The sequence below is a fragment of the Ursus maritimus genome, unplaced genomic scaffold (genome assembly GCF_017311325.1).
Source record: "Ursus maritimus isolate PB19 unplaced genomic scaffold, ASM1731132v1 scaffold_7, whole genome shotgun sequence".
NCBI lineage: Eukaryota > Metazoa > Chordata > Mammalia > Carnivora > Ursidae > Ursus > Ursus maritimus.
The window spans coordinates 61,151,481-61,161,433 of NW_024426885.1; the positions used below are offsets into that span (position 1 = coordinate 61,151,481).

The following is a 9,953-nucleotide window of genomic DNA, read 5'->3' on the forward strand; positions in this document are numbered from 1 at the left end:
ACCTTCACGTACATGGGCAAGTTCTCCATTGACCCCCAGTACCCTGGTGCCAGCTGCTACCCAGAAGGCATCATCAATATTGTGAGTGCAGGCATCCTGCAAGGGGTTACCTCCCCAGCTTCGACCACAGCCTCGTCCAGCGTCACCTCTGCCTCCCCCAACCCACTGGCCACAGGACCCCTGGGTGTGTGCACCATGTCTCAGACCCAGCCTGACCTGGACCACCTCTACTCTCCACCACCACCGCCTCCTTATTCTGGCTGTGCAGGAGACCTCTACCAGGACCCCTCAGCATTCCTGTCAGCAGCCACCACCTCCACTTCCTCCTCTCTGGCCTACCCCCCACCTCCTTCCTACCCCTCCCCTAAGCCAGCCACGGACCCTGGTCTCTTTCCCATGATCCCAGACTATCCTGGATTCTTCCCATCACAGTGCCAGAGAGACCTACATGGTACAGCTGGCCCAGACCGCAAACCCTTCCCCTGCCCTCTGGACTCCTTGCGAGTCCCTCCTCCACTCACTCCGCTCTCCACCATTCGCAACTTTACCCTGGGGGGCCCCAGCGTTGGGCCCACAGGGCCAGGGGCCAGTGGAGGCAGCGAGGGACCCCGGCTGCCTGGCAGCAGCTCAGCCGCCGCCGCGGCCGCCTATAACCCACACCACCTGCCACTGCGGCCCATTCTGAGGCCTCGCAAGTACCCCAACAGGCCTAGCAAGACCCCAGTGCACGAGAGGCCCTACCCCTGCCCAGCAGAGGGCTGTGACCGACGCTTCTCCCGCTCTGACGAGCTGACCCGACACATCCGAATCCACACGGGACACAAGCCCTTCCAGTGTCGGATTTGCATGCGCAACTTCAGCCGCAGTGACCACCTCACTACCCACATCCGCACCCACACTGGTGAGAAGCCCTTTGCCTGTGACTACTGCGGCCGCAAGTTTGCCCGGAGCGATGAGAGGAAGCGCCACACCAAGATCCACCTGAGACAGAAGGAGCGCAAGAGCAGTGCGCCCTCCTCCTCCGTGCCGGCCGCCTCCACGGCCTCTTGCTCCGGAGGCTCGCAGCCTGGGGGGGCCCTGTGCAGCGGCAACGGCAGCGGCATCGGCGGAGGGTCCCTGGCCTCTTGCTCCTCTCGGACCCGGACGCCTTGAGATGAGACTCGGGCGGATGCACCAGCTCCTTGAGGCCCCGGAGGCCCATCGTCCACTGGTGCACAACAAACACTACCACCTTGCCTGCCCCTCTCCCTTCCCTGGGCAAGGGCCTTGCTGCAGCCTGGCACTGCCCTTTCCACTTAGAAGCAGGTCCTTCCCAAACTTAGCCCACCGTAGTCTCTCTTAGGGGAGTTGACTGTCACCCTGAGGTAATGGCGAGGCTCGGAAGGGGGTTGGATGGGGGCTCCTGGCCTAGAGGGCTGAGGCCTGACCCTGCTTGAAAGGGTTGTTTGACTAGGTTTTGCTTCCCCCTCTCGTATTTTGTCCCATTACAGGATTTTGACTCTGGGTGTCAGAGTTGATTTGAGACTTTTTCTACAGTAGGTTGGGAGATGCTGATCCCTTCAGGTGGGGGCAGCAGAAAGAAGCAACGCTGATGTGCACTTTATGGCTTGGGACTGATGTGGGGACGCTGTACAGTGAATGAAGCATGGCCTTTTTGCTGCATTCTGTGGCCCTAGAACAGTGAATCAAAGCTTATCTAGTCGTTCCAACCCTTTAAGCAATATGTATTATAAACTCAGAGAACGGAAGTGCAATGTGATGGGAGGGACATAGCAATATCTGCTCCTTTTTGAGTTGTTTGAGAAACGTAAAGACTATTTTTTCAGCGTATATCCACTCAGATTTTGTGTATTTTTGATGTGCACTGTTCTCCAAGTTCTGAACCTTTGGGAAAAAAAGTAAAGCATTTATGATCTCTTGAAATGAGTCAGATTAACTTATTTAAAGGGGGATGTACATATATTCTCTGAAACTAGGATGCATGCAGTTGTGTTGGAAGTGTCCTTGGTGCCTTGTGTGATGTAGACAATGTTACAGGGTCTGCATGTAAATGGGTTGCCTTACTACGGAAAAAAAATCACTCCCTGGGTTTAGTATGGCTGTATATTTCTGCCTATTAATATTTGAATTTTTTTTTAGAAAGTATATTTTTGTATGCTCTGTTTTGTGACTTAAAAGTGTTACCTTTGTAGTCGAATTGCAGATAAGAATGTAAATAATATTACTGGAGCTGACTTGTTTGGTTATTAGCTCTTAATAGTTGTGGAAATATAAATGATTTATTCTAACGCAAAACCACTAACTGAAGTTCAGATCATGGATGGTTTATGACTATAGTGTAAATAAATACTTTTCAACAATATTTTTGCTGCAGAAATCATTTATGAAAGATTTCCTGGGTGGGAATTCCATGATTATCCAGGGGGTTTGAATGCTTTGACCAAGCCAGGATCTCCCAAGTTTTCTCTGCTGGCCTTTCAACACCAGCCCGCTCACCCCCAAAGCAATCTCCATTCATAATCAAACACTAGTGTTCCGGGGATTTCCCCCATGCATTAGTGTAAAAGTGGGGAGGCGTTGTTTTGACTCATTGTTCCGTCCTCTATCACAGCCTATAGCTTCTCTCGGCTCCTGAGTGGGCTCCGGAAAATAAATACTTACAAACAAGTGCCCACTCGGAGACTACACATTTGTGGCTGCTTTCAGAACCCTGACCAAGGCCAGGAACTCAGACGAGATGTGGCTTTGTGGAAAGTGTGGTGGCGTGGTCAAGCTGGAAATGACTTTTAGGTTCCAGGATTAGTCTCATGACCACAGAAAACTTTTTGAAAAACGCTATCGCCTCTTCAGATCAAAAATGCACTCAGACACTGCTGAAGACAGCATTAATGGGTTGCCAAAGGAATTACCCCAGGACTCATTTCTCTCTCGTCTTCTCTCCCTGATTACCCCTATTTGGAAGGACCACTAATCTGCCATAGGTTTGGTGGGTCTAGAGACTATCAAAATACCCAGCTCATTAGATAAGATAGATGTACAGCAAGACTATGAAAATCTCAAAGAAAGACACCCTTTAACAGGTAATTAAATAGGCAAATTAAATAGGCATATACGGGCCTCCATGGTACTACATAATAGCTTGCAAAAGAATACACTATAGGGTTCATTTTACTGCAAGCCTTTTGTAGTGATTTTGAAATATAAACCCCAAAAAGTTATCTACCTGTCATACAAAGTAAATGAGTTGGGTCTCTGTGACGTTATCTGTACTCTAAAATTGGGCCTCAGTATCATTTAAGTTCACCCACGACTTCTGGATCCTCACACAAGCATAACCTGTCGGAATACCCACTGTTCAGCTGTATCATCTGAGAACTGTCATGTTTGCCCTTTGCCACTCTTGGCCCCCTTCATACGTGGTTGAAAATTGAAGGCCTTTATTTTTTTTGCCCTTCAGAGCACTGGAATTTTGAGATCTAACTTGTGGAAGTAATTAATCCTTTTATTTCCTCTCTTTCGGTTACTTCAAAGATGCAGAATACCTCTTTCTGTAACTATGAAATAGAAATTTCTAAACTTCAGTGCCAGATTGTTCTAGTGACTAGTATTATTCCATTAGATTAATATTTCCTGGTTTGTCAGCATATTATTATCCTTGCTTGGCTAATTTTGTTATGTATAAAACAATGCCACATTTTGATACTTACATGTTTTTAATGAATATTCCGCTCCTACCAAAACTTCATTGTATTAAAACAGAGTACACCTAAATTTTATAAGATCTAGAATTGTCTTGCCAATTTAAATTTCAGAACACCTTTGATCAAGATAATGTAAACAACTGTTTACAAAGCAGAACTAGAAAAGGCTTTTTAAGAAGTCATTTTTAAAAGAATAAGATTAAATATTCTGATGATAGGCAAATTGGTTACATAATCATTTTCACCTTGATGTGGGCTTGAAGTGGCATAACATAACATAAGGAACACATTTTGGCGTTTTTTCACAGACAACTTGGTGGCTTTTACTTGATTTTAACATATTAGCTCAATCTTTAATCAGATTTTACTCTCAGCTTGAAACATTCAGGGTACCGTCATGCAAGTGTCTCATTTTTTACTTTGCTCAACAAATAAAGCATATAAAGCTAAGTCTGCTCCTCTTACATTCAATACACTTTATTGAATAATATTTCTGAGGGTACAGCTGTTACTGGGGATTCTTATTAAAAATAATCTTCGGGGTCCCTGGGTGGCTCAGTCATTAAGCGTCTGCCTTGTCTGCCTTCGGCTCAGGTCATGATCCCAGGACCCTGGGATCGGCTGCATTGGGCTCCCTGCTCAGCGAGAAGCCTTCTTCTCCCTCTCCCACTCCCCCTGCTTGTGTCCCCTCTCTCCCTGTCAAATAAATAAATAAAATCTTAAAAAACAAAACAAACAAAAAAAACTTCTGGGGGCTCCAGTCAGTTCAGGTGGCTGGCTGTTAAGCGTCTGTCTTTGGCTCAGATCATGATCCTGGGACCAGGAATTGAACCCCACATCAGGGTCCCTGCTCAGCAGGGAGTCTGGTTCTCCCTCTGCTCCTCACCCCGCTCATGTTCTCTCTCAAATAAATAAATAAAATCTTAAAAAAAACCCCACAAACTTCTGGAGAGTAATTGCTTAAAGATCACTACATCAAAAACTAAGGATATACTGTAGGGTGACTAACATATCATAAAAAAAAAAGATCACAATGCATTTGGTATGGTTCATGGCATATTAAAAATAGGTCTATTAAGCCTAAATAAGGTCTTCAATTATTCATAAATCAGTGTATTTAAATACCAACTCTAATGAAATTAAGCCAAACTGTTTGATATATATTAAAAGTGGCTGTAGTGATATTTTAACTGTTTACATATATGTATATATATTTGGTGGGAATGAATGGTCAGCATCTTCAAGTACTTAAGATGCTGACAGTCCAAACTGCAATTAAACTTTACAGAAAAAGTAAAGATAGAAATAAATTTAAGTCCAAAGATTCTTTCCTTCATGGATAAAAGTATTTTTGTTTTCTTGCACTAGTTTATTTTCCTTAGCTTAAATATAAAAGGAACTATTTTCTGTTGTAGCAAAATAACATTATTAGACAGTTTAAGATGTGTTTTCAATCAGATCGTTTCAAAGCTCCCTCTCAAGGAAATAGACTATATTATTACTTGGGCTTTAGAATTTGCAGAAAGCCACCGTTTTTCAGTATAACATCATCCTACTGTATAGACTAAATCTTTAATGGTAATTAAAATGTAGACAACGTAGTATTCTTCTTCTCCATTTTGCAATAATCAAATAAGAGTTACCTCTAAACAATTTCAAACATGCCTTTATTTTCCATAAGTACACTGATTTTAATCCAGGAATGTAAACATCTCTGGATCTGAAAATTCAGTATGTATGTGGGGCTCGATAAATGATTTCCTTGACAGTAGATGCTTCACTACACTGAAATGATCAGTGGTTGGCTTGTTTGTAACCCGGAGTTCAGAATTCAGACTAGGAGGGTGACAGGAGTGGCACTGCCCTCAGATTAGAGTTGAACAGTAATTGGCTGAACCCTGACTTAAAGAACTACTGCTTCTTTGCTGCGCAGTACAGCTAGGGTACAAGATACAGTCACTGGGATTAGATGAGCTGTAACAGTCTCCCTGAGATGCCAGGGCTGAGGCACCTACAAGGGGACAACGCAGGAGGAACAGAAGGTGTGGATTTTGGAAGAATTTAAGGACTATTAGTCTTAAAGGTTCAGAGAACCCACTCCTGTTGACAAGTATTTCTTTAAAATGGACCCACGATTTTCATTAATAAACAGTAGTTAAACTCAACCCATGCAGATCAGGCTTTGTAAAAAACCAATTCTCGTATAGTAGTAGGTAGGTACAGGATACTCTCTATTCATGTAACTGGCTTTCGGTATAACCAGAGAATAAAAAACCTTTAGAAGTATTGAGACAGACATCTCACTCATGAGAGGCAATTATTGCATTTGTTATTCAACAGAAAAGTCATTAGGATCATTGTGCTCATTAGTCTGTGTAGAGGAAGACAAATTTTTCCCACGCTGTTATTAAAATATCGTCTATATTGCAGGAATATCCGGAAATACAGTAGCAGCACATGAAGTCAGTCATGACCAACAGTCTATGCAGAGAGGTGCCAGCTTTGCTGCACCACATTCTCTATTTGTATTAAGAATATTCTTTCCTTAGTGGCTCACTGAAACAAGTTCTGTTTTCATCATTAATTTCCTCAGGATTTATTAGTGAACCGAAAGTTTCACTGTTCTTATTCAACTAAATTAGAGAGATTATCATATTGCTATTTTGGCCTGCAACAATTTCAATTATTCTTTTGAAAAGCACCTTAGTTTTTTTCATTCAACTTGTTTGTACTTGAGAACTTGAAAGTTTGGAAAAACAGTTTCTCCTGTATGACCGTCCTACGGCCAGAATGGGTTTTTGTTGGTTTAATGTCGGTCAGGTTGTATTACAGCATATACACCACTATCAACAATCTCTAGAAGTTAATCGACTTCTGGTGATAATTCAGAACAGGTAGGTATGTGATTGGTAACCATTCACATTCACTACTGTGCTATTAAAAAACCCATTTTTCTAAGAAAATCATCATTTGCATATCTAGGATTAAACTGAATGGCATTAAGAACTGCTTTACACTGTCCCCACGGCACACTAAACTATACCAGAATACGAAGCTACCATAAGACAATGTTAGCAACCCTGGAAGAAATGCTTGGCACTATGCCTGTCTCAGGTTTTACAACAGGGCAGCATTTCGCACTGAATAAGCATCTTTTTTTTGGGGGGGGGGAGGAGATCATCAAGAATTTGGCTTTTTTATTCTATTTTAAAAAATTGGGAACAAATATTCCTTCACCCTGGGCCATAGTAACTCAGTGTGCACAAAGAGGCAAAGGCACGGACTGTTTCTCCTCTGGGTTAACACTTTCCGCCAGTAGCAAATCTCTCTTTACTACAGACCTTAGAACTGGATTGCCATTTGGGCAAGTCAATCAAGAGGGCTTAGACAACAGCTGGGCAGATTTTAATGTGTTTATTTCTACAGTTTGTTTTTATTAAAAGTGTTGTGAAAAAGGAATCCTATAAATAGTAAAAAGAGGGAAGCAATAGTGCTCCATAGCCTGAAGCAAATGGTGTAAATACATTTGTAAACAAGGTAAAGTTGCTGAGCTTACTAAAAGGACAAAAATAAAACTAGTTACAGATAGCACAATTGTTTAAGAGGTTAGGAAGTGTTTTGTCCCAAGTTTTGGTGCTCTAAAATGGCCAGCAGTATAGGTAATTCTCTATTCTGTAGCCTTGGTCATCTGTGCCTTCTCTCTTCCTATAGAAAACCACACTGGATGAAGCAAACACTGGCTCTCTACTGTTTTGAGGGGTTTTGAGAACACTGCCACCAAAACAACACAGCTGGAACCGCCAGCCTTCTGGAACATTGGAGCTCCTGAGAGAATTTGAGACAGTCATCAACATTTTTCTCTATTTTTGCAGGAAAATAGTGGAAGTAAATAGGGGCATGGAATTCAACAGCTGGCTAGGAGTGTTTTACATTCAGTTGTCTGGAAGCATACCGATTCAGCTCCTTTGAATCTTCTTAGAAAACACAGAATTACCCTATCACCTCTTAAAGCACACTAAGACAAAAAAAAAAGTCGTTTGAGGATAATATAGTTTTTGCATTAACGGTCAATCTGCAACAAGAAATCTGTTCAACTCACAGATCTGGAGACTCAGGGGGAAAATAAGCTGTTACGTGACCATCTGTCACTGAGATACGCAGGTGCTGAATTTCTTAGTAGATGCTGCCAGAGTAAACCAGATGTGGCTACTGGGCAAGAGGAGGAAAGAAATTAAATCTTGTCCTCTACATGCATAGTTATATTTTCGGGGTGATGCCCCAATTCTGGAAAAAAGATCTAATTTCCACAACGAATCAGGCAGGACAGCTCACTTTAAATAGTAGCTCATCTTTTTATGCCTAGTTTTTACCAATGACTTGAACTAAAAACAATTCAAACCACTGGGTCATGCAGTCAATAAGTTAAAATTATAACAATAAGTAAAAGGGCATAAAGACCTAAGAGGAAAACAAACCCTATTTACCCGGGGAAGGGGGGGTGGGGGCATTTAGTGTATTTTGTATAAGATAAGGAACAAAGAATATTTTCATTATGGCTTTAGGATGGAAGCGCTTCAGTGACAGTCCCTTATCCCCCTTCCCCCAAATCAAAACCCCGGTGGCAGTGTCAGAGCCAGGAAACAACCTAGCCTACCCGCCTTCCCCACCCCCTAACCCGGCCCCGTGGCTGCGCTCCAGTCGCCCGCGCTTCCCACGGCTCCGACTCCGGAGGAAGCGGCTACAGCCCATTCCAGTAGATCCAAAGCCCAGGCCTGGGGGTAGGGAGAGAGCCCTTATGGTGGGTCGCGGGCAGCGAGGCCCAGATGTGAATAGGGCACGTCTTCGGCCCACAGCAACCAGGCGCAGGCGGCTTCAAGGGAAGACTCTGGGACCTGGATAGGGCTCCCCCTCGCACCAGAAGTCATCGGCTTGTGGGGTCTCCAGGAGCCACACCTCTCGGGGTAGGTCACAGGCCGAGCCGGGGGCCTCCTTGTCCCTGACGGGCTCCAGCACCCGGTAATAATGGCAGTCCCGGCCATCCCGGCCATCGTCGGGGTCATAGGGCGGGGCCAGAATGTCCAGGAAGGCGGCGGGTCCGTCCACAGCGTCAATCTGGTGCAGGTTGTCCTGGTGCGGAGTGAGGACGCAGGGGCCGCTGGCCTCGGTATACTCGGCCCGCGAGCGCAGCACGCCCGGCCGCACGGCGTCCCGCTCCCGGGCCTGCAGCGGCGGCTCGAACTGCTGCTCTGGCGGCGGGGCCCGCGGCTGTGGCCCGCCGCCCGCCTCCAGTTTGTCCATGCAGCTGATGCGCACGGTGCCATAGAGCACCTTGAGCATGCCGTGCATGCCCGGGTGGTCGTGCAATGGGATGGACGTGCCGCTCTTGAGCAGGAACACGCCGAGGCTGAAGCCGTCGGTTTCGTAGATGTGCATGTAGGTGACTGGCGGCAGGTTGGGCGACAAAGGCTGCAGCGTGGCCTTACGCGGGGCGATGTTCAGGTCCTCGGCGCGGACTTGGGTCAGCAGGTTCTTCAGCTTGCTCAGGTTCTCCGGGAAGCCCTGCGGCATCGGGGCCTCGGGGCCCGGCGCCGCTCCGAGGTCGGAAGCGCTGCGGCAGCCCCCGCTGCCCCGGAAGGTGAGGCACGCCTGGCGGGCGATCCGTTGGATCAGGGAGGCCATATTGTCTCGGGGCATGCTCGGCTGTTCCTCCGCGTGGCGAGGCCGGCCCCCGCCGCCCCCTGCTTTCCTCCGCCCCTTGCGGTCTCCGGCGGCCGCCAGGGCTGCCCGCAGCCCGGGGCGAAGCTAGAGGCCCCGCAAGTACCGGTCTTTCGGGCGGGCGGCACCGCCGCGGGTAACCTCAGCAGTCTCGCGCCCGCAACGGCCCGGCGCACCCGCCCCGCGCCTCCGGCGAGCGCGCACGCGCACGACCCACACGCCGCACTCACGCCCGAGGAGCGGGTACCGGCCGCGCGGACCGTGGAAGGCTTTGCATTACGCCAGACGTTCCATTCAAGTGGCCCACACCTACGACGGTGGCCGGCGCTCTGGCCGTTTTACAGAGCATGCTGGGACTTGTAGTCCGATATTACGGATGAGCGCGGAGAGTGTTTCCTTTGTCAGCTGGAAAAGGAAGGATTGGATTTGTTTCTTATAAAGCGCCCTTCTTTACGATTCCAAGGTGTATGCTTGTTTGAAAAAAGGTGAATTGGGGCACGAGAGAAGCAACCAGTTAACTACAACTCCCGGCACCCC

The 9,953-nt window shown here is 46.6% G+C and overlaps 2 protein-coding genes across 2 annotated transcripts; one reads left to right on the forward strand and one right to left on the reverse strand.

Moving 5' to 3' along the window:
* Window positions 1-2,362, forward strand: LOC121101184 (E3 SUMO-protein ligase EGR2-like; the record flags this gene model as incomplete). The annotated part of the gene is made up of 1 exon (XM_040623786.1): window positions 1-2,362. A coding segment is annotated over one exon (1,152 nt), but the record flags the coding sequence as incomplete, so codon positions are not given.
* A 2,989-nt stretch (window positions 2,363-5,351) lies between these two features.
* LOC103667994 (2-aminoethanethiol dioxygenase) lies at window positions 5,352-9,938 on the reverse strand. Its single transcript, XM_008696280.2, has one exon. The coding sequence runs from the start codon at window positions 9,393-9,395 to the stop codon at window positions 8,574-8,576; it is 822 nt and encodes a 273-aa protein (XP_008694502.2). The 5' UTR covers window positions 9,396-9,938; the 3' UTR covers window positions 5,352-8,573.
* Window positions 9,939-9,953: the final 15 nt, after the last annotated feature.